The following is a 25142-nucleotide window of genomic DNA, read 5'->3' as shown; positions in this document are numbered from 1 at the left end:
AGAGAACATGCCACTCATGTGTGTGTGTGTGTGTGTGTGTGTGTGAGAGAGAGATAAATGCTCACAATTGTTCAGATAATATTATAATATTGAATGTAAAACACTTGCTCTATTTTGAAAACAGATGTATTTATGTGGTTAAATACATTAGTCACATAATTACACATTTTGGAGATATCAACTGACAAAAGCTAAATGTGATATGCATGGCTGACAGTGAAACATTGCAAAACATAAAAAAAAACTCCATATATAATATTTACTTTTGTAAAGTCACAGTATTCGAACAGCTTTGAACAGCACTTTACAAAACATCACCTGCAACTTCCTTTAAAAGAAAGACACTGAGTAGAAACAGGACACACAAATGTCTTTATCAGTAATTCCCATGATCTGAATGTCTGGGTTAACGTCAGTCCTCAGAGCTCATGTGCAATGTGTCACCTCTCTGCCTGCCAGAAGTGCACAGTGCACTCACACTCACTCCTGTTAAACTTTGTTAATGTAGCCTTCTTTGATGAGGAAGTCATATATTTTGCGTGTCTTATTCACGTCTATCTTGATGAGTGAGCGAGCCTGCGCCAGTCGGAGGCCACCCTGCCGCTGGCACTCGTTCAGCAGGGCCTGTTTGTACTCGAGGTACGCACCGGGCACGAGCCGCACCACCTGGCACAGCTAAGGGGCAGGAGACAAAAAAAAAGGATCAAAATCATTTTATTTTTATTCACCTAATAATGCAGCACTGGGACAAAGTAAATGCAGCTGAGTACAAAAGTTTGCATACCCTTATTAAAAAAAACTATGAAGACAAGTAAGGAATCAAACAGAATGGGGCATGCTGCATAATAAATTAATCAGTGACGTGGTGGTGTGGTGTGGCCCAAAGTGAAGCTATTAGTCTTTTAATCTTCTTATACCACAGCAATTTGCCTATGATTACTTTTTCTTACTTGTTTATATCAGGTCTTTTTTAATGAGACAAAATCATGTTACAAAAAAAAAACAAACTAAAACGGAAAGTACAAAGTCCTCTGTGCTGTGGTAGAAAACACTCGACGCTCCTTACAAAAATGTTAAATATCTCCTTACAGAAAACCTCACCAGAGCAACAACTATTTTTCTTTGTAAAATAATAGCACATTTCGTAATCCATTTATTATTAGTCTTAGAGCGTCCGCCATAAAAGTTGTTACTATAGAAACAACATATTAGGAGTGCATTAATATAAACCTGTGATTTGTCTTGCAGCTGGAACTACTGTCAGGGCTGCTGTTACAGAAGTGTAATCAACCCCTTCTGACCAATCAGACTCGAAAATTCAACAGTGCTGTGGTATAAGGAAATGTATTTTATGCAAACAAGAAATTTAGTGTGTTAGTTTCCATTCATGTTCCTTCACTATCCTTTAGCAAATTGACTAAATAGTGTTAATAATGGAAGAAAAATATATATCAGTTTAGAAGTGTGCAACATTTCTGAATGTGATATAAACAGATATATAAATTGTATGCCCAGTGTTTGCTGTTATAATGGCCAGTGATAATATGCCAAAGATGCACTGCTTACTTTAAATCAGATATGGAAACCATGAAGTAGTAAAACATTCTTTTCCCCCAAACTTGATTACTGTCTTATTGCAGAATGCATCTTTCTTTTCATTCTTGAAACTCTAATATGTAGATAAATTGTAAATCAGCAGTACACAACATAGCCAAAAGTTTGTGGGCACTTGAATGGGCAAACCCTTCAAACTAGAAACCATGGGGGTGCAAACTTTCGCACTCAATTGTATATGCAAGAAAGGGTGCTTATACCTCTTTTTCCCGCTCATTGAGCTTTTCTGTACCTGGCAACCCTGTCAAGTTCAGAGGGGGGGCACTTCTTCTGCCTGTGAATTCCAAAGAAAACAAGTTGTTACACGCAGCCACAAAATAATACTTTCTCGAGGCACTGTATATTAATCTTTATAAGGGAGAAGAGTATAGAGATTTTTAGTACTATCTGATACTACTAGTATCTGCAGTAAACATTAGACAATTTATTATGCTACATAGATTATTTCTAATGATTTAAATTTCTATATTTACAGTTGAATAAAATCAAATTACTGGGCTGCAGGGTATATAACTTAGCTTGGTAATTAATGTGATGTGCAAATACAGCAAAAAGACTGAACACAGACGTGGCCTAGTTGTGACTGAAGATTAAGGAACAGCAGAGAAGGAGTGAGTGAGCGAGCAAGAGTGAGGAAGCAGGGACAGAGCGCGTCTTTGCTGAGTATATTTACGGCAGAATACATTAGCACGTCTCAGCCTGTGGCTACGTACTGAGGGAGGGAGGAAGACAGGGAGACAGGGTGTTGAGTGTGTAGCAGCTCACCTGAGGTAGTGATGGTAGTGATGATGGGAGTAATGCCAGCATCACTGTGAGAGAAAAACACGAGTCAATAGCGTGCACACACATACACACACAGAGAGAGAGAGAGAGAGAGAGAAAACTGGCTGAGAGCCACTGCGCACACACAATCTGAATCATCACTGCATAATTTCTTGCTTTTTGCAGAATGATTCAGTTGGGTTTGGACAGCCGCTTATGCACTCTGCTCCCACAATTTTTTTTAGCACAAACCAAACGAAAGCTGTTTGAAACAAAAAAGATCAAGCACACAATCTCAAACTGCATCACTAACAAGGAGTAACAGTTGAGCAGATAACGAAGTATCAGATTGAGTTTGGGATACGTCATGTGAAACAGTGAGCTGACCTAAATTACATAGCTCACAGTATTTGCCTCAATTGACTAAAGCCCTAGAGAACAGCCAGTAGGGAAATTCTCACAGCACACAGGGCCTCATGTGCAAATATGAAGAATAAATAGTTCCAAGGCCACTAGAACAAATATGTATCATGTACCCCAGTAGACAAAAGGACAGAATTGTATGTATGTGGAGGAGAGCTGGACAGAAAGGGAAAGGACGCAGATCTCACATGGCAGCCTGTTTGTGGAGCCACTGCTGACAGGCGCGACTGTCATGAATGTACTGAAGAACCTCACACAGCATGTTCCTCTTATTCCGCTCATCCTCTCTCGCTTGCTTCACCTGCTCATACACCTTAGCTCCTGAATCAGAGAACACATGTCTCAATGACAAGAAAACACATGCAAGATTCAAATCAGACCCATGTGCTAAAGCTTGACTTTGACCTGGACTTTAAGATAATCATTTTAAAAAATGCATTTTTTGCAGTCTAACCTTTATATTCTGCACTTAAGAAGGAAAACAAAGGAAAATCTATTTAGTTGATATAATTCAAGTCTAAGGGCAGTTGTTGGGGGAGTCGATAAGCCGTTATCCAAAACACATTTTTTTACAGGGCTTTCATGAATTATTCAGTAAAATTACAAATCATAATGTTTGTGCCAAAATGCTTTTGGACAGTAGATGATCGAACACAAAATAAGCTCAAATGATATTCATTAAAACAATTTAAAAATTTGGAGTTATTAACCATAATAAGGATTTAACTAAAATAAATATGTTCATGTATTTTCTGCTACGTGACAATCACTGCTAAAAAAAACCTATGCAAATGAAACTGAAATGAAGGAAAGTGCATCCAAGTGTGCAAAAATGGGTTCAAGTCGTATATCAGTGTCATAAATCTCCACTACATCCCTTAACGCCTGGATTAGATTAATGCTCTGTGGAGAGAACAGAACAGGAGAAGTATGGCGTTTTGATGACTTCAAGGCAGCAGGCTGTGTGTTTCGGTGAATAATGTCAGGAGAGAAGTTAATCTTACCACAGAAAGACTGGATCCCTTCTCTTCTGTACTCCTGCAGCCTGCGAATCTCCCTCCTCAATTCAAACTCCACTGAGAGGCAAAAAAACCCCCACAATATTACTATATTAAATGCAGCAATCCATGCAAATTATATGACATGAAGTTGAGCAAGTCGAGGTTTACATTAGTTAATCTTCTTACGCGCAAATTTACACACTCAAGCAGAGCAGAATACAAACATTTTTTCCTGAATTGATGGGATTTTAAGGAATATCAAATTTCTTGTGTAAATGCTCGTACGAATGATTTACCAATAAATAAATCAGGCTGATTGTCTGCAGTGATTTTTTTTTTTTTTTACCAGGCAGTCAGGTACAACAAACCTGTTATTTCCATTTCAAAGTGGCTCATACTGTACCCAAGTACCCATGCTGTATTTCCAGACCATTGGTCAAATGCACTAGACACAGAATTATCACGTGAGCCAGGCAACTGACATTCTGAAAAAGTACTATGCCTGTGTAACAAATTGCATACTACAACACTATATAGTACGTCAAAATAGATCCCAAACAGACTTATGGCCAAGACTGTTTGTCTTTGCTCTTCTACACCTCTATACTGTAACAAATTATAATCCTACTTTCTGGAATCACCCAGAAGAAGATGAGTCTTTTTGAGTCTTGTTGCTTTTAAGGTTTCTTCCTCATGTTGTGTTAAGGAGTTTTTCCTTGCCATTGTTGTCTCTGGCTTGCTTATTAGGGAGCTAAATCTACATCCATATTTCTGTAAAGCTGCTTTATGACAGCGTTTATTGTTAAACGTGCTAAAAATTGCATTGAAGTTAAAATAGTAGGCCACAATTCTGCACTTTTTAGAATGACAGTGTGTGATTTGGGATACAAGCTGATCTAGACACCATAATCTTCAATAATACTATCTAATAGCATTTCCATGGAGTACAAACTAAACGACAGAACGTTCTATTGAGCCTCTGTAAAACTAAATACTGAGTAAAAGGTAAATCAGACCTGTTGTTAGTGTTTACAGTTAAGTAAGGTCACATGGTAAAAGTCATCACCTCACAATCTCCAAACAAATCATCCTACTTTTCACAGGTACAGTTAGCTGATAGGAAACAGACACAGGTAACTGCGGAAGCTACGGATAGTTCTGGACATACAATTTCTTCACAATGCAACACAAATAAAATGTAAGCCCAAAAAACTGTACAATACTCACAAGCGTGGCTTTCAATGAACTTATCATGCTCTAGTGGCCCCACGACCCTGGCGAAGCGCCTCATGGCATCATACAGATCCTGTACCACCTTAGGGTAACGCCTTTCCAGTACTGTCAAGACACAAACATACACACAAAAACAAACACACACACACAAACATGGTTGTCTTACTATCCTTGTGAGGCCCTTCCACTGACATGATTTTTAATGAAGCTACTTACTGCTACGTTTAAACCTAATCCTAACCTTAAACTTAATAACCAAAAGGAAGCCGAAATCCTTTTAGCTTTTTAAATAAAAGCTCCACATGGGGACCAGCTAAAATCTCCCCATAAAGTCAAAACTGTCAGATATTTCTATCCTTTTGGGGACATCTGCTCAGTTATATAAATATACCCCACACACATTAACTGAATGCACACACAGAGGAAATAAAGACGTCAGCATTATTTCACACTTCTTCTTCTTTTTTTTTTTTTTTAAGATGCTTACTAATAGAGTCTCATTCTACTTTTTCCCTGATTGGTCCTTATTCAACATTCTTGAGAGTCTGCCTCCATCAGATTCGCACAACATTTCTCACAAAGCTTGGCCACTGTATGCTTTACTCTGTGCAAACATACACACACACTATCTCAGCCAGTCTCCATGACAACTGGCCTGCAGCTCCACGGCAACTATTGGCAGTCTTTTGTCTTGAGAGAGCAGGAGATAAGGAAGGTGGCGCAGGGCTGATAAACAAACAGAAAAGCCAACCTTGATAGCTTTAGTGAACACTACAGGCTTTTGAGCAAAAACAGAACCGAAGAAAAAAAGAACAGCTGGAGAGGATAAAAATTTGAGGAGCAGCAAACGCTGTGACAGGAGATGGGGTTTCAGTTTAATGAGAGCACTGGCCCTGCCCTCGCTGAGAGGTCAGATCAATAGGAGCTTGTGAAGCTGGCGTCTCTTTTATCATTAGACACAGGGTGTTCATTTCATGCTGGACTATTCATAGAGGAGCTAGATGTTGAATGCTTCTCTGGCACCAGTCCAGTTTGACTATTCAGAGCCTTTGATGAAAATGCTCGCACCCCCAGAGCTTATATTACGAGGTGCAAGGGATTTATTTGGTATGAGCAGGCAGTTCTCTAGGTGTGGCTGCTGCTTTGGTAATCGCAGTCTGATTGGTACTGGTACCATCTAAACATCTCAAATAGCAGTAAAGCAAGACTGCTGGTACAACATAATAGAACATAGCAATACTTCACATTCCATATGACCTGGATGACCAGCAGCCTTCATAGACAACTAATATATATGGTATGATGCCATACTTCAGTTAGACATAACACACTCTGTCCACTTTAATAGGAATACATATATACCTGCTCATTTATGCAGTTATCCAATCATTCAATCACATGGCAGCAGGACAATACATAAAATCATGTTTAAAGTCAGGTCAGGCCAAGAGCTTCAGGTCAAGTGCTTCAGTTAATGTTCACATCAAACATCAGAATGGGGAAGAAGTGTGATCTGTTACTTTAACCATAGCATGGTTGCTGGTGACAGATGGGCTGGTTTGAGTATTTCAGAAACTGCTGATCTCCTGGGACTTTCATACACAAAAGTCTCTACAGTTTACACAGGTGTTCCTATTAAAGTGGACAGTGAGTGTGGTTAAAGTCACTGTGCTAATTGTATTGAATTTGTGTTTTCGAAAACCCTTACTCTGAAACTTGCGCAAGTTTATGAGTCCATGGTCCCGAATGATCCTGAAAGAGAAAACAAAACATTTTTAACCCATTAACACACTCTGCACAGACTATAGACCATTACACAACTGATCTAAGGCTGTGGACAGACATTAGATTTTAGCCTTGAATGCATTACTCAGTTAATTTTAACGCTAGGTGTAATGTATCTGATATTCTAGCTGACTTTAACAGCTAGAGCATATATAGGAAAATGGCCCAGTCTGTTGTATGGAGCTCTTTGGTGTGAGCTGTTGATCGAGGTTCTCTATTCCTGTGACTAAAATTACCATAAACCAGAAACCTGATCCAATAGGAGCACTCCTACTACGATGTTTTGTATGAGTTTCAGAGACCAACATTACCATAAACTTGATTCGGACTGGTTTTCAGAAACACGATCCTCTTGACAATGGTTTCAAATGCACAGTGGGAGGGTCAGAGAACAGCAGTGGCTTTAGCTCACTAGACTCAGGATTGAACAGGACCCTCCATACCACAATCACTATACACAGTCTACTTTGCTTAAGATAGACATGGCTCATTAAAAGCTTCTTACAACAAGATCCCTGTATAGCCATGTTTGCTCTGAGCGTTTCCACATTAGCTCCACTGGCTTAACCTAAAATTGTGCCAAGATTATTTCTGCATTCTTCATACATATACGCTTTATGGCCAAATGTTTGTGGACACCTGACTATCACACTCATATGTGGTTCTCTCCCAAACTGTTGTCATGAAGTTAGAAGCACAATACTGTATAGAATGTTTTTGTATGCTGTAGCATTACAATTTCCCTTCACTGGAACTAAAGGGCCCAAACATCTTTCAGCATGACAGTGCCCCTGTGCACAAAGTGAGGCCACTTGACATGGTTTGCCAAGGTTGGAGTGGAAGTACTCGAATGGCCTGCACAGAGCCTTGAACGCTGACCCAGGCCTCTTCGCCCAACATCAGTGCCTGACTTCACTAATGCTGTTGTGACTGAATGAACAAACCCCACAGCCACGCTTCAAAATCTAGTGGAAAGCCTTCCCAGAAGAGTGGAGGTTATTATAACAGCAAAGGGGGACTAAATCAGGAACGGGATGTTCAAAAAACACATATGGGTGTGATGGTCAGGTGTCCACAAACTTTTGGCCACATAGTGTTTATTTAATTAGGCTATCATAACCAACCCATTTGTGTACTACATAAAAATCTAACATCTAGGAAACAGGAAGGTAAGAAACACTCTACAATGCAGGTCACAGAGTTTAGCAATGCACCTCATTTAATGTGCTTAATTTACCTGATCATCTAATTACCAAGTCCTTCATGTGCTGAATTTGATGTGTTGGGGGAAAACACAAGACCGGAATCTGACATGCTAGTTTTCAGGTCAGCATCCGAGCAGAGCTTAAACTTACTTTTTCCTTCGCTGCCTCTCTTTTAATCTTGAATGGTATATGTCCACAACTGCAATTTTAAGAGCTATAAAAGCAAAATATAACATTATTGTTCATTTGCATAACAGCTACAAGCAATGACAACAAGTGATGATAGTCAACGTGTAATGTGTGAAAATTCTTGAAGCGTGTTAGTGTTCTAATAGAACTGGCCAAACAAGTATTTCCAAATTATGAAAATTTTTCTGATGGGGAAAAATATATCATAATTACTGGAATAACAGAAAAACTGACATAATTTTACATGACTGTTTGCATGTTATGTTGAAGTAGAGAACCAAAACAATTATGGTACTGTCTCATTACTAACAGATTTATCAAGACAAAAATTGCAACCATCAAGAACCTTTAGATATCCATAGGTCATTGAGATCCACTGTCATGCACTGGCTGGAGGCATGTTTTCACTCCTTAACAAAGTCCAGATGCTTGAGTTTACTGGTTACTCTCATCCTGCAACCATGTTAGCAGGGTTGCAATTGTATCAGATGCCTGAGATTTAACCTGGTAGGCTATAGGTGAGTTTTGTTTTTCGTACCTCTTGTGAAACACTCTTTACATTTACTATTTCTTTGGGTTTGGATTTAATGTGCATGTTTTTTAACTTTTGTATGTCCCAGTGAGACACGGAATATTTATAACATTACTTTGCAGCAGTTATAAACTTGCAGTTTTTGCCTTATTGTTTCTGTAACAGTGGTTTTGTTTTGCTTATTTCATAAAAGGTTTACATGAATCTGGCTGTATGTTCTTACCATGAAGAATATCAGAGTCATCATCAACAAAATCAATATCTTTCAAATCCCACTCTGCATAATTATCAAATTCCTAACAGACAGAAAAAGAGAGCCAGGGGCCGCATTAGTCACACACTCATTCACAACATTATTTTCAAACTTTCTTTATATTTCTTACTAAATACGTGACATAAATTACAGTGAGCATTACTATAAGGAACCTACAGTATATTCAATTACATTAGATCGTACTGGTATTATGAAACAGTGAAACATTACATGAAACGTATATTTATTTGTTTGTTTTCATGTAGGAATAAAATTAGTTTGGAATTATGCTTGGTTGATGCTTTGTACAAATCAAACTTAAAAGGTGTATGTCATTTCCCATGAAGACATTGGTATTCATAAAACGTAAACTTCACTGACAATGTCTGTGCCACTATTCAGACTCTCGACCTTGCATACGCACTTTTACTAGTGTGTGGGATTTGGCAACTACAATGCTAAAGCAATGCAAAATACTTTTAGATAAAGTGGTCTGTCATAGAAACAGCTCTGTGCAAACATCTTGTGCACTCTAGGTTTTTATTCCTGTATTATTGTCAGTAATAAAGAGCACAATTTAGATTTCCAAATATTCATTTAACATGTTACAGAGAAACTTTGTATGTTGTTAACTACAAGCAATGACAACAAGTGATGATAGTCAAATTGCAATTTGTAAAATTTCTTGAAGCGTGTTCGTGTTATAATAGAACTGGCCAAACAAGTATTTTCAAATTATGAAAATTTTTCTGATGGGAAAATATTTCATAATTAATGGCATAAGCAGAAGTAAGTCTCATGTGCAGTTTACTGCCAAATGGACAATTTTTGGCTCAGAACTCCATCATGTTAGATGTGAAACAAAAAAAATGATGCTGCCTTTAATACTTGCAGAGGTCTTTTTTTAGGTTTGTGTATTTCTGTATTATTAAGTGCTAAAGATGAGAGCAAACAGAAAAAAATGTTAATTTTAGACTGTTCGCATGTTATGTTGAAGTAGAGAACCAAAACATGTAAATAATTTCAAGTGTCACCTGAGATTATTTGTTTGTTTTTAAAAGTTGGTGAGGACCACAAAATTGTTATTTAGGCCCTAATAAATAAAAACATAGAATAGAAGAAGGGTGTACTTTCTTTTTCCCATGACTGTATATTTGGGTGATCTGCCAAAAAACTTTATTTCAGTATATAGGAAACACACAGCACTGACCTCCATGAAATCTGCACGAGCTGGCATGTAACCAGCCATGTCTCTGGAAAGCTGAGAGTCAAACGTAGGTCTAGGAGGATCATCAGTGGCTGAGGAAAAAAATTTGGTTAAGATTGTAAAACACCAACAGCGCTATCTTCAGATCATGAATGCAATGAAGGTGTTTTGGTTTTCTCTTGTTCCATCTTTGCATTACTCTGTGATATATGTGTCTTTATACGCTCAATCTACTTAATTCCACTTGTTTCCAAATGGGAATGGGAAGAAGGACTTGGGGAAACAACAGTCAAACAACAAACCATGTCATCATTCAAGCTCTTCTGCAAATCTTTGCAAAGCAGGCAATTATTGGCTGCTGACAGTAATTGTACACCATGTAATCAACTATTTCAAAGATGATACTGCAGCAGGTCTCTTACGTTTAAATGGGATGGCAGTTTCGGATGCGCGAGCCTCCTCCACTTGCCTCAGACTGAGCAGAGTCGAGGAGAAAAGCGGGTTGTTGATAAAGTGTTTCATGTAGTGCCCTTCACATTCCTCCTTGGTCTTGGTGCGCATTTGGTAAGCCACATCCTGCCTATTTAGACATCAGAATTAAGAGATATACTGAGAAGTCCCTACAGCATCAGTAATCTTGCACTGCAATGTGTTTAAGATCTCGGTAGGTTGGAAGTCACCTTTCCATTTACCTTAAATGGCACAAATTTTGCAAGCAAATCATATTTAGTTTATAAAAGAATGGGCAATGTAAATGTGATAAATCAAGGCCACTGTAAAATAGGTAATGTGAAAATAAAACAAGTATTAGATGGGTTGATGACATAACGCACGTTTTCTCTCCATCTATTTTTTTTTTTAAAGTGCATAAGACATAGCACAGTATAGACCTTTTATACATTTGTATATATTGTACTTATACATATTATATATTCAGAGTATTAGATAATTTACTAACTAGCTACAGTGAATTAATCTCACTGAATTCCTTTTCAAAACTACCAGAAGTAATTGAATCTTTGTTAAAAATGATAAACCTCTCCTTTATTATTGGCTATGTACCTTTTAAACTAGCAGTTATCAAACCAGTAACTGACATCACTGTACTAGGGCTACAGACAGCTGGAAGTAAGCTTTCTATTCATGTAGCAATTCATGATTGCCTTTCAGTTTCATCATGAGCAATAGCAAAAAGCTGCTTCGTGATAATGTGTATTGTTAAAAACACTGTACAAATAAAACTGAATTAAACTGATAGTGTCCTGAAGCACTGTGATGTTACAGATTCTATATAACTATGCATGTACATATAACTATGTACTAGATAATCTTTTATTATTATTATTACTTCACAAAATATTATAACATCTCTCATTATAACATTATAATCAGTCATTAGTATATAACCTTGGCTTGGGCAATCAAACACGAGGTGTAAATTATACTAACCAATTCCCAAAGCCGCAGTCCATGACTGCCTCTAGAAGAGCCATCTCCTCTTGGGCTGTCCAGCCAGGCTCCAGTATAGGAAAATCTGATGTCTAGGAAAAACACAAACATAAACCATGTCCACGGGAATGTTATATAAATTATTATATAACAAATGATCCATGCTGTTTCATACAACAATAAATTCAACACCTGAGTGCTGTCACTCAAAATCAATTATACTATTACTGCAGTGAAGGAACAGCTACAGGGAATTATTAGTAAAAAAAAAAGAAAAAAAAAAAAATCCATAATGATTACCTCAATCTCTTAATCTGTTGCTGTCCTGCTCTGTGTCATTTGTCAAACGGTCTACATTCTCAGCTTTATAGCATGTAAAAATTAATAGCAGTAAAAATTAAGCATAATACACATAGCAATTAACTACACTTCATTTTTACTACAACTACAGTTATTACTGAAGTATACTGCAGTTACTTCTCGGATTATTCTTTCTCTCTCGTTTTTTTCTTTCTATCTACCTAATTGTAGCAGGTGGGGTCGTGGTGTAGCGTGGGTCTGCACTTGGAGGGGGTAGTTGGAGGATGAGCTACAGGGGTAATGAGTAACGTGGCACAACTGAGTCCAGTTTTCCATGTATAATCTCTACCATTCCTAGGAAACTACCACAAATAAAAAAGCTCAAGAGAACAGAGGATAGAGCCTTACATTAGTTCCTTACTTTTCTCTTATATATTTCTCTGTCTGTAATTATTTCAATAGATCTTTTTTCTTACCATGATCTCATATTTGTGGTCACTCTGGTGCTTTTTATACTCATAGCCCCTAGTGAAGCACTGTAACAAAAAACAAAACAAAACACAGGATAAGCTATATTCACATTATACAAGTGAAACAAAAGTGCAAGGCATGATAATAGCTTGTGTGTAAGGTGCTGGGTCACCTGGAGGCAGAGGACAAAGGGTGAGGGTCCACATTCAGCACACTTTACATACGGCTCCACTAGGTATGATGAACAACCCCGACAAGGAGGCTTGTCAAAAGGATCATCTACCAGGAAAAAAAGGATATGTATGTAAAAAATATTTTTCAGTCCTTATTACCTTGTGTTCAAGAAGCTCTTAGCACTGAAGACTTTATGCTGTACTTAGCGAGCTTTGCTACAGTAAGGCAAACCCAAACATGCTCAGTAATGTAGCAAATATGGCCACTTACAAGTCACTTTGTAGGTGTACAATTACTGACTGTAGCCCATCTGTTGCTATGCAGTTTGTAAGTCCTTCTCCCTGTCTGTCAGTGGAAAAGGACCCCCACAGATATGACCACTGACCAGATATGACATGAGTGGTGGACCATTCTCACCTCATCGAAATCAGACCATAGCCAAGTTGTTGGAAGAATATTTTACTCATGGTTTATTCTCAACCCTGCCCATCATTCCCAATATTCCCAACACCACTCCCACTTCAGTGTCAATGCTCCCCCACTCAAAAGATATCTGGTCTGTGGTGGTCCTATGGTGGTTTAGTTCCATTGTTGGACAGGGTAAAGGGGACTAACACATTCAGCATCGTAACATTCCCATGTATTTCAGAAACAAGTGAAATTCAGTAGATTGAGCTACAGTCTATAATTGTACACATACAACGTGGCCTACATGGTAATAGCTGAGGTGCCTGAAAAAGTAGGGCTGAATACCCAGTAAGGGTGTTAAATTTTAGTAAAACAAGTGGTCTCAGACTGATATTCCAGCATTTCAGTGCATATATGAACACGCCAAATGAAGTCAGACCCCTCTAAAATTGTCCACAAGCAAACTGTAGTCAGATCATCCACAGAAGTGGCACGAGTACGGTTCGTCTGTGGTTGTCCACTTAATTCATGTCTTGTGAAAACAAAGTGGTCCCAGTGACAGCAATAGTAAAATAGTTACTATATATACACTGATCATAACATTAAACCACCTGCCTAATATTGTGTAGGTCCCCCCTTGTGCCGCCAAAACAGCCCTGACCCATTGAGGCATGGATTCCACAAGACCTCTGAAGGTGTGCTGTGGTATCCGACACGTTAGCAGACGTTAGCAACAGATCTGACTTGTTTGTCCAGCACGTCCCACAGATGCTCGATCTGACTGGACGCCAAGTCAACACCTTGAACACTTTGTCATGTTCCTCAAACAATTCCTGAACAATTTTTGCAGTGTGGCAGGGCGCATTATCCTGCTGAAAGAGGCCACTGCCATTAGGGAACATCACTGCCATGATGGGTCAGCATGGGCACTCTGACCAGTCTACAGCTACGCAGCACCATACGCAGCAAGCTGTGATGCACTGTGTGTTCTAACACCTTTCCATCATAGTTAGCATTAACTTTTTCAGCAATTTGTGCTACAGTAGCTCTTCTGTGGGATCGGACCAGTGAGCCTTGGGAGCCCATGACCCTGTTGATGGTTCACTGATTGTCTTTCCTTTAACCACTAGATACTGGAAACACCCCACAAAACCTGCCATTTTGGAGATGCCCTGATCCAGTCGTCTAGCCATCACTATTTGGCCCTTGTCAAAGATCCTTACGCTTACTTATTTTTCCTGCTTCCAACATATCAACTTCGAGAACTGACTGTTCACTTGCTGCCTAATATATCCAACCCCATGACAGGTGCCACTGTAACGACAATCATTGTTATCCGTGGTTTTAATGGTATGGCTGATTGGGGTATAATTAAGTAGGTCTATGGCATGAGGATGGGGTGGTTTTGATGGTCCTTTTCCTTGTTACTTTCTTTTCCTCCAGAAGCTGCTTCTGTTTCTCAATTCTACTTGTTGCTCTCTCTTTTTCATCAATGATAGCATCAGTACAAACTGAGCATTTTGAGCAATGATATGCAGAATTCAGTGTCACTCAGCTGGGGTCAGAGGTCTGAAGGAGCTGTGTGAACAACATGTCGAGCTCAAACGCTGAACTGAGCTCCCATTAAACACACTGAGGTCATTAGCAGCTACTCCACTTTCTGCTCCACGTTACCAGGACTGAGTCTGGCTCATTAATAAATGGAAAACATAAAAAAGTCAACACATTATACGCTGACAACTTTTCCACACACCAGACTGAGGCTTTTCCAGGTCTGCAGTCATGCAGCACATTTACAGGTTTGAGTCATGTAACTGCACCGTGTGGAAACAGCTATCCCGCTAATCCACACGACTCCCGAAGGGACATGCACTTTACTACCTTCATCTAATTCCACATGCAGTGCACTTGTGTTTTCAGCAGGGGGCAAGTTGGGACTCAATGTCAGAGACCACGTTAGCTGGTTAACTAAAGCTCTCCACCCTAGCCGCCGGTGGTAACTGTTAGCTTGCTAGCTACCGTACACTTGGGATTAGCTTAGCTAGCAATTCATTTATATTTACTTACTTCCAAAAGATGTTAGGCGATCCATATTTTGTTGCCAGTGGAAATGTTTAGTTTACGGATGTTAATTCAGCGGGTAACTCCTTTGTTTTGGTTTATACTCGCTGCATTAGCTAGCAGCTAAGCTTAGCGCTAGGCTAATGGAGCTCGCGCTACATCTGTCCTCCTAGTTACAAGTGCAGTACATTTAAAGTAAAACAGCGAAACCATGTGTACATTCTACATTCATTTATTAACTCCTAAAGCAGTAAACACAAGCACAGACTCCAGCTAGTGATACCCACGCTACTAACGAGCAAAGCAAGCCGTTTCATGTGTAAAACTGTGCTGCAGGAAAGCAACAGCGCCCCTAGCGGTCCCTGCTACAGCCACAGGAGGAAGACTGGAAATGGCGGATAAACAATACAGCTGTGGGTGTGTGTGTGTGAGAGTGTGTGTGTGAGAGACAGACAGACAGAGAACAGGTTTAACATGGCCTGGGTTAGACAGTCATGTCTGATTATTCCCCATGCTCATGCCTGTGAAGGTATTGCACTGTTTCTGTTTATTTAATACATTTACAGTGCATCTACCCACCTCAAATCTACACACATATTCCTAAGTGTAAGCAAAGATATGTTTAAAAAATGAAACTGATAGGGACAAAGTATTCAGACACCACAAATTACCAACATTAGTATTTTATTGCAAAGATGTTGCTGGCAGTTACAGCTCCGAGACATTGACGGTAAAAAGTACTTAGCTCTTTGCAGCATTGTGCTCAATTTCGTCCCATTCCTCTTGTCAAATCCTCTTCAATTGCCCAAGGTTACGTGGGTCCAACTGATGGACTTGCTATTTTAAAACTCCGCATATATTTTCAATGAGAATCAAGTCAGGAGATTGGCTAGATCGTGCAAGGTCTTTTTGAGTTATTTTGGCTGTCCATCTTCTCCCTAGGTTCAGTTTCTTGGCCAATGAGATGAAATTCTCCTCTAATCTGTCTCGGTGAATTGATCCATTTGTGTTTCCTTCGATGGCGTGTAATGACCCCCGTAACATGAAGCTCGCATCTCCGTACTTCACTGTGCTTATGGTGTTATGAGGATCATATCAACAACCCTTCTTTCTCCAAACAAGACAAGCTAAATTATTGCCAAAGAGTTGTATTTTAGGTTTGTCTGACCAGAGTATATTGTTCTGATTTTTCCAATCATTTGTTCTAAATGCTTGTGTGCACATTTTAGATGTGCCTCTCTGTGCTTAATTTTTAGTAGAAGGGATTTGCCTGTAATGTAGGAATGGAAATGACTGCGGTGCAGTTCACTGATTATTATTCTCTGTGTAACTGTTGTTCCTGCTGCTCTCAGGTTGTCCTGCAACTTTTTTTAAGTGACTGATGGTTTCTTTCTTCCTTCGTTATCATTAATCGGAGAGTGTGTCGTGAAATCTTGCACGGCACACATGTCTGGGGATAATTACTTGTGGTTCCATGAACTTTCTGCCTGCAAATGTATCAAAATTGTACCAATCGTACCAAAATTCAAGTGGAAAACAAATAGACATGTGTTAAGAAATAAAATTCAATTTTTAAAAAACTTACAATAACCTGGATGCACAAGTGATCCATAAAGCACTTTTTGCTTGTACTCAGTCTTTTTGGGGTAATCTTGATTTGGCAATTTCATTCCACTCTTCCTTGCAAAAATGCTCCAGATCTATCAAATTGTGAGGGGATGTCCCTCTTGAAGTTATTCCACAGGTTTGAGATAAGATTTACATCAGGGCCCTGACTGGGCCATTCCAAAATGTTGATCTTCATCTGAAGCTATTCCTTTGTTGACTTGGATTTGTGCTTTGAGCCGTTATCATGCTGGAAGGTGACATCCTTCATCTTCAACTGTCTAACAGAGGCCTGCAGGTTTTGTGCTAAAATACATTGGTATTTGGAGCTCCAGTCCAAGCTTTGTGTGGTAAGCTGTCTTGTTTTTGTGCCAAACATATCTTTTAGAATTATGCTCCGAATTTCTACCTTGGTCTCATCAATCAGACCATAACACATTTTGCCCAGATTGAAACCAGATCTTGGTGTTTTTTAAATATTTTTTATTTTATTAATTTTTTGTGAGAAAGGGTATCCATTTAGCCATTGCCCAAACATGTGAAGAATACAAGAGAATGTTGACACATGCAGGGAGTGACCAGTACTTCCCAGATATTCCTGCAGTTTCTTTAATGTTGTTGTAGGTCTCTTGGTAGCCTCCCTGATTAGTTTTCATCTTGTCATTTTCAATTTGGGAGAGACGTTCTATTCTTAGTAATACAGCTGTGGGGCCCATTTTCTCCACTTGTTGACGATGACCTTAACTGTGTTCCATGGTACATCTAATGTTTTGGACCCCTCTCCTGATTGATACCTTTCGACAATGAGATTCCATATATGCTTTGTAAGCTCTTTGTGGACCATGGCTTCAGCAGTCGCATGAAACCAAGAAGATGCCAAGAAAATCCTACAGAATCAGCAGATCTTAATTTGGGTTTAATCAGAATCACTCCATGACATACTTGATGAGAGCTGTATGATAATTACTGTTGAACATTCAATTCAATTCAATTTTAATTGTATAGTGCTTTTAACAATGGATATTGTCACAAACCAGCTTTACAGAAATAAAATAGATTCAAATTAAATTAAACCAAAATAAATTGTAAATATGTGAATTTATCCCTAATGAGCAAGCCAGAGGCGACAGTGGCAAGGAAAAACTCCCTGAGACGCTATGAGGAAGAAACCTTGAGAGGAACCAGACTCAAAAGGGAACCCATCCTCATCTGGGTGCTAAAGGATAGTGCATTTATAAATAAATCCCTTTTATAACTGTGTACAAGATGGACAAAAAGTGCAACCAGTAAATTGATCACAGTTTTCACATGAAGTAAGGTTTGTAGCTCGACAGAGTGAGAGAGAGAGAGAGAGATTGTTAGGTAAGCTTTTGTCCCATAATGGTTAAGGACAATGTACTTTGCAAGCAGAGACTCCGGCAAGATGAACTATGACAGCATAACTAAAAGGGAGAGCCAGAAGGCAGCACAGATATGAGGGCACCCTGGGACATAAAGAGGCCAGCCACTCCACCGTCAACAATCCTGATTGAACATGAATCACATTAAAACCACCTGCCTAATATTGTGTAGGTCCCCCTTGAGCCACCAAAACAGCTCTGACTGTCAAGGCCTGGACTCCACAAGACCTCTGAAGCTGTGTTGTGGTATCTGGCACCAAGATGTTAGCAGCAGATCCTTCAAGTCCTGTAAGTTGCGAGTTGGGGCCTCTATGGATCAGACTTGTTTGTTCAGCACGTCCCACAGAGGCCTGTTTTGGAATTTGGAAGCCAAGTCAACACCTTGAACTCTTTGTCATGTTCCTCAAACCATTCCTGAACAATTTTTGCAGTGTGGCAGGGCGCATTATCCTGCTGAAAGAGGCCACTCCCATTATGGAATACCTTTGCCATGAAGGGGTGTACTTGGTCTGCAACAATGTTTAGGTAGTTGGTACGTGTCAAAGTAACATCCACATGAATGCCAGGACCCAAGGTTTCCCAGCAGAACATTGCCCAGAGCATCACACTGCCTCCGTCAGCTTGCCTTCTTCTCATAGTGCATTGTGGTGCCATCTCTTCCCGAGGTAAGCAACACACACGCACCCGGCTGTCGCACGATGTAAAAGAAAATGTGATTCATCAGACAAGGCCACCTTCTTCCAGTGCTCCATGGTCCAGTTCTGATGGTCATGTGCTCATTGTAGGCACTTTCAGCAGTGGACAGGGGTCAGCATGGGCACTCTGACTGGTCTGCAGCTACGCAGTCCCATACACAGCAAGCTGTGATGCACTGTGTGTTCTGACACCTTTCTATCATAGTTAGCATTAAGTTTTTCAGCAATCTGTGCTACAGTAGCTCTTCTGTGGGATTGGGCCAGATGGGCCTTCACTCACCACATGCATCAGTGAGCCTTGGGAGCCCATGACCCTGTTGACGTGTTCACCGGTTGTCCTTCCTTGGATCACTTTTGGTAGGTACTAACTGCTGCATACCGGGAACACCCCACAAGATGTGCCGTTTTGAAGATGCTCTGACCCCAATTTGGCCCTTTGTCAAAGTCGCTCAGATCCTCACGCTTGCCCAATTTTCCTGCTTCCAATACATCGACTTCGAGATCTGACTGTTCACTTCCCGCCTAATATACCCCACCCCTTGACAGGTGCCTTTGTAACGAGATAATCAGTGTTATCAGTGTTATATATAGTTTGCTGCCCACAGCTAAACAAAAAAAAATCTAAATAAAACTCATTAAACCTAAATCTTATGAATAACATGAAAAAACCTGTTTAATTTCATAGATTAAAAACAAAACAAAAAAAACACTTAAACTTAGGTAGTTTCCCATACCACCCATAGCCATGGCTAGTGGAGAGCCACCTACAAGGAGCAGCCATAAATAATTCATGAATTAGGTTTACCATTCTTGACCTTTCCCAGTAAATCACAAGATGCAACAAGTCTTCAACTGCTATGATTATGACTAGTTTGTGAGTTTCAGTATTCTTTTTAACATACCCTTGCCAGATTTTTCTCACTGTTTCCCCTTGGGAGAATCTTTGTCATTTCGTTCAGTCCTTGTTGTCAAGTGCCGTTGCTTTATTTGCTCAGGTAACAGGTAGCCTGTTGCTAGCACACATGCTAGGAGGCTAGAATGGTTATGTAGCTAGAAGATGCACTATTGAAATTTATGGAGCACTTGGACATAAACATGCAATAAAAAGTATATAAAGGAGAGACAGTAAAAATGCTATAGTAACTGACTCTCTGACAGTTTAATTGAAACTGCTGACTCTGTATCTTAGAGCAAGAAATTTTGCTAACCTGTTACCTTGTGTCTTTGAAGAGAAGTTGCTAGAATGATCTCCTATCTGTCCATGTTCATAACATTAGCCTTGTTTAATACTTGCTCAGCAAATGTGGAATTTTGGGTCTGATTGAAAAGGTACACTTAGCATAGTTATTCTCAACCACCAAACACAAACGTTTTAGTTAAATGGACGGAGTTGCCCGAGACATGGTTAAGAGTACTAGCACCCTGGACCACACCATGAAGGGCAGTACCAGTTTCTTCTGCTGGAGTATATTCTGGTAGATGAGGACCCACACCAGTCTTTTTCAGGTCACATATTTTGCAGTTTGCTGCAAGTCATCTGATCTCTATTTTGTGTAGTATACATACATAAAAAAGACACACCAACCAAAGAAATGCACACCAACCACTTAGCACTGGCTATTTTAATATTTATTCTCAACTAAGCAGCTAAGACAGCTACAGTGTTAGTGTTTTGGCTATAAAGAAACATATTCTACAATGAAGCCAAAGCATTAATGCGTTATACAATTGATCAAAACATATTTATTCAAAATGAAAGATTTCTGAAATGCTATTGTTTGTTGTTTATTGTCGTTGCTTTCGACGGGATTTTTTCCCTCCTCTTTTCCCTACTTTTTTCATCTTTGTTCTTGGCTGCTTGTCCGATTCTTCCTCCTCCAGCAGCACAAGGCTCTCTGCCTGCTCAGGCTTGTAGTTTCCCATACCACCTGTAGCCATGGCTAGTGAAGAGCCACCTACAAGGAACAGCCATAAATCATTCATGAATTAGTTTTACCAGACTTGACCTTTCCTTTTTGTCAAGTGCTGTTGCTTTATTTGCTTAGGTAACAGATAAATTTTTGCTAGCACATATGCAAGCAGGTTAGAATAGCTATGTAGCTAGCAAATACATTGTTGAAATTTATGGAGCACTTGGACATTAATTTGTTAGCTGCCCAAGCTTGGAATCTTGAGGGACAAACCTCATAAGCAGTGTGTACCCTGCTATTGTGATCTATGTACACTTTTTCACAACAGCCTTATAAAATGTAGATAAATGTTATAAATATTGGAAGCAACATCTTTACAGAAGTGTTGCCATTACTGTACTTGATTAGCAGAACAATGTGATAAAGGCAAGGAAATTGCATCATTGTCCAAATGAAAAATCCACTTTGCACTGTGAGGAAGTGGCCCCTTGTGTGACATAATGATATGCACTTACAAGTTAAATATTCAAGTGACAAGTTCATATATATATATATATATATATATATATATATATATATATATATATATATATATATATATATATGAATACAGGGAATGTCCCACCATCAGTAAAGGTGGGATGATTGTGATTGTGGTGAGCATCAGTGTCCTCAGGCCAGACAGGACGTGGAGTGGCATTAGGTTGTCCACGGTTATCTGCACTGGACATGTTCTGCATTTGATGTCTTGATTCAACTGTATGAAGAGATTCAAAAATGTTTTGAAAAATAAACATTGTGAAATCGCGATTCGTATGCAGTGTTGGACATAAAATAAAATTGACAGAAGACCCTGATAAATAAAGCACTTATATAAAGTGTACTTACAGGTACCCCCAGCTTCAGCATAAGATCTTTCATTGCTGTCGATAGTGGGCCTTAGAATAAAAACAGTTTAAACTGTACAGTGTACAGTATTAATTGTAAGCATAAACACCATAGCAGCTGTTTGCAGTTTATTTCAACAGGTCATCCACAATAGCTGACTTACATGTGCTGTATTCTATAGATGGTCAAAAATGGGGTACATCGATACAGAGAATAGGACTCGTCTCCATAAATCACCTCAGCATTGAACCCAAAGGGGTCATCCAGACATTGTACAGGTATCTGAATGAGAAAGCACACAAAAGGCAATTATACAACAGTTGGTCTCTTACTTAATATCTGCCTTTCTTTAATGGCATGGCATTTAACATGCTGGACTTTTTTTTGCAAAAGAAATGGTTGGGCATCTAAAGTTTGTACTTAAATAAAAGAGCATGAAATGGGTGAATGGGTGCATAAGACTTTTTGCTCAGTAATGCTAATACACATGCTATTTTTAGCTATTTATAGAGAGAGACAAACATAACAACAAAAATATTTCAGACTCTAATAGTTGCTCAGTGAGTTATAGATTTATACTGTATTTCTGCAATCTGTATTATAGTAACTTGATAATTCAGTATTTTTTATTATTTACTTGAACTGTTGTTATATTAAAATGACATTACTTTCTCTGTATGGTTTTAGACTAGTTTCATGACCTATGAATAATACACATATTATATGTAAGGAATAACCCTGAAGTTACCCTAAAGTTGATTATTTTCCAAAGTCCCAAAATGATTTATTCCTTTTACCACAGCAACTTGCCAATGCTAACATTTTTAAAAAATTTAAATTAATTAATACTTTAAATTAATAAGACAAAAAAAAAAAATGAAGCTTCTTATATTACCAATAAACCACAAAACCCTCTATTCTGAAGATTTTCCAGTATCAGAAAACGTAAAGGAAAGTTTAACCTCTGACTCTGACAAAGCACTGGAGACTCCTTTTAAAAATGCTTAATGTTTATTTTGAGCGCCCACAATACATGTCCCTGTGTTGTTAGTATAGAAAGGATAATGCATTAGAATGAGCACATTAATATAAATCTGTGATTTGCCTTGTAGCCAGAACTACTTAACACCAATCAAATTTGAGAATTTTAAGTGCTGTGGTTTAGACATACTTACTTTAACACTATCCAAATAAGGTGACAGTAAGCCGTTATGCAAACTGTGATTTACTGTGATTAACCCAAGAATGTGCAGTTCTCTTGCATCCTGAATAGCATTAGATCAACTGACGTGATTGCAAGCATGCTGAGGCGTAAAGCTAATCTGAACAAATAGTGTAATGATGTGTTTCTCAACATTAATTCATTCCATTATATGGAGTTTAATGATGTGTAATTAATATACATTAAATCAAAGTCAAGTCAAATTTTATTTATAAAGCATATTTAAAGACAACACTAATTGATCCAAAGTGCTGTACATAACATCATATAACATCACGTTAAATAGCATCATAAGACCAAGAAGAAAAATAAGTTTTAAGAGAAGATTTAAAAATGGCTAAAGATCGAACGGCCCTCATGTGAAAGGGAAGAGTGTTCCAGAGTTTGAGACCAACCACAGAAAAGGCTCGATCACCCTTTGTCTTTGTACGACAACGGGTGACAGCTAGAAGAAGTTGATTACAAGATCTTAGCGTTCTAGTAGGAGAGTAAGGGTGAAGAACGTCAATGATGCATTGTGGAGCAAGACCAGAAAGAACTTTATATTCATAAATAAGAATTTTAAAATCAATTCTGAACTTAACAGGGAGCCAGTGAAGAGATGCCAAAACGGGGGAAATATTATCCCTCTTTTTGGTCCCTCTTAAAAATCTAGCTGCTGCATTTTGCACAAGCTGCAAGTAAGATGAGGCAGTTTGAGGAAGGCCAACATACTGAGAATTACGGTAGTCCAACCGTGCCGCAATCACAATTTCCAGGTCTTTTGCAGAGAGAAACTGAGTGGGGAATGAGTGGGAAGTGGGCCCTGAGGAGAACAAACATCTCGCTATTCAAAGTTAAAATAACACCTTTAACATTTAAAGTAAATACTACAGTAAACCAAATGAACAAAGCATGTTTCATATTCAAACTAGTGTCATCAGTCCACACACAAACACAACACACCCACACCCACACATGTGGATCTGTGTAGGTCTGCTTAAGATCAAAATGACTCATCTATTTCACCACAAAGTTTCACAAGATTGTGTGTCTTAACTGTCTTGTCTTTTTGCAAACACAGTGCATTGAATCAGTGTAATAAAAGCAGTAAAATATCATACCTTCTCATGTGTGGAAAAAAGTCCCGATTCACGTGTAGACGCCATATTGTATTTGGCTGTGTCTTCCTGGTACATAAGCAGGAAATACGTAATGCACATCACCGTGTGTTTCCGGTATTAATCACAGCCACATGATGACACGTTGTCTTCCATCAAAGTGTATGAACTGAGAAGTAATTGTCCCTGAAGTTATTTATTCAAAGATTTTTATGCTTACCTCTTTTGTTGTGATTATGCATCCTGGCACACCATTCTATGGTAGGAGTCGCTGAGGGCTATTTTCGGTTATAGTCATAGTCACAAAACATCTCAGTTGTGACACGTGTTTCCAAACAAAAGGTTTTAATGTTTTTGTGGTAACATTCTACCACTGTAGATTTCAACACACATGAAACTAGGAGCAACTTACAAAAAGTGAAAACAGCTGAAAGTGCAACAATACAAAGGCCTTGAAGAATTTGTATGGGATTAATACCTGATAGCCTACAGAATGTTAAGAGCTTGTACAAGTACAAGAGTGATGTTATCTGTAACTAAAAGGGTAACTAATTTAAAAACATGAGGACATACACTGAACAGCCATAACAGTAAAACCACCTGGCTAATATTGTGTAGGTCCCCCTTGTGCCGCCAAAACAGCGCTGACTGTTGAGGCATGGACTCCACAAGACCTCTGAAGGTGTGCTGTGGCATCTGGCACCAAGATGTTAGCAGCAGATCCTTTTATTCCTGTAGGTTTTGAGGTGGCGCCTCCATGGATCGGACATGTTTGTCCAGCACATCCCACAGATGCTCAATCGAATTAAGATCTGGGGAATTTGGAAGCCAAGTCAACACCTTGAACTCTTTGTCATGTTCCTCAAACCATTCCTGAACAATTTTTGCAGTGTGGCAGGGCGCATTATCCTGCTGAAAGAGGCCACTCCCATTATGGAATACCTTTGCCATGAAGGGGTGTACTTGGTCTGCAACAATGTTTAGGTAGTTGGTACGTGTCAAAGTAACATCCACATGAATGCCAGGACCCAAGGTTTCCCAGCAGAACATTGCTCAGAGCATCTCACTTCCTCTGCCAGCTTGCCTTCTTCTCATAGTGCATCCTGGTGCGACACACACATGCACCTGCCCATGCAAATGATGTAAAAGAAAATGTGATTCATCAGACCAGGCCACCTTCTTCCAGTGCTCCATGGTCCAGTTCTGATGCTCACGTGCCCATTGTAGGCACTTTCTGGTGGTGGACAGGAGTCAG

The 25142-nt window shown here is 39.1% G+C and overlaps 1 protein-coding gene across 1 annotated transcript; it reads right to left on the bottom strand.

Moving 5' to 3' along the window:
- Positions 1–108: 108 nt before the first annotated feature.
- On the bottom strand, positions 109–15432 carry tada2a (transcriptional adaptor 2A). The gene is made up of 15 exons (XM_026924817.3): positions 15074–15432; positions 12597–12703; positions 12430–12489; positions 11654–11745; positions 10627–10784; positions 10208–10296; positions 8968–9040; positions 8174–8237; positions 6742–6785; positions 5028–5138; positions 3804–3875; positions 2988–3120; positions 2380–2423; positions 1815–1888; positions 109–675 (listed from the first exon to the last, which is right to left on the bottom strand). Exons 1-15 carry the CDS (start codon positions 15096–15098, stop codon positions 490–492), a joined length of 1332 nt encoding a protein of 443 aa, XP_026780618.3. The 5' UTR covers positions 15099–15432; the 3' UTR covers positions 109–489.
- Between the last annotated feature and the right edge of the window lie 9710 nt (positions 15433–25142).

Source organism: Pangasianodon hypophthalmus, chromosome 14, assembly GCF_027358585.1.
Source record: "Pangasianodon hypophthalmus isolate fPanHyp1 chromosome 14, fPanHyp1.pri, whole genome shotgun sequence".
Taxonomy (NCBI): Eukaryota; Metazoa; Chordata; class Actinopteri; order Siluriformes; family Pangasiidae; genus Pangasianodon; species Pangasianodon hypophthalmus.
Note: the sequence above shows the minus strand (reverse complement) of the source record. Positions and strands in the feature narration are given on the sequence as shown.

Coding starts and splice junctions, on each gene's coding strand:
- tada2a (XM_026924817.3), bottom strand. CDS start 15,098: ATGGATCGCCTAACATCTTTTGGAA. Junction 12,704..15,073: donor TCGCCTAACATCTTTTGGAA/GTAAGTAAATAT, acceptor TTTTCCTGGTAG/ATGATCCTTTTGACAAGCCT. Junction 676..1,814: donor TCAATGAGCGGGAAAAAGAG/GTATAAGCACCC, acceptor CCTGCCCCTTAG/CTGTGCCAGGTGGTGCGGCT.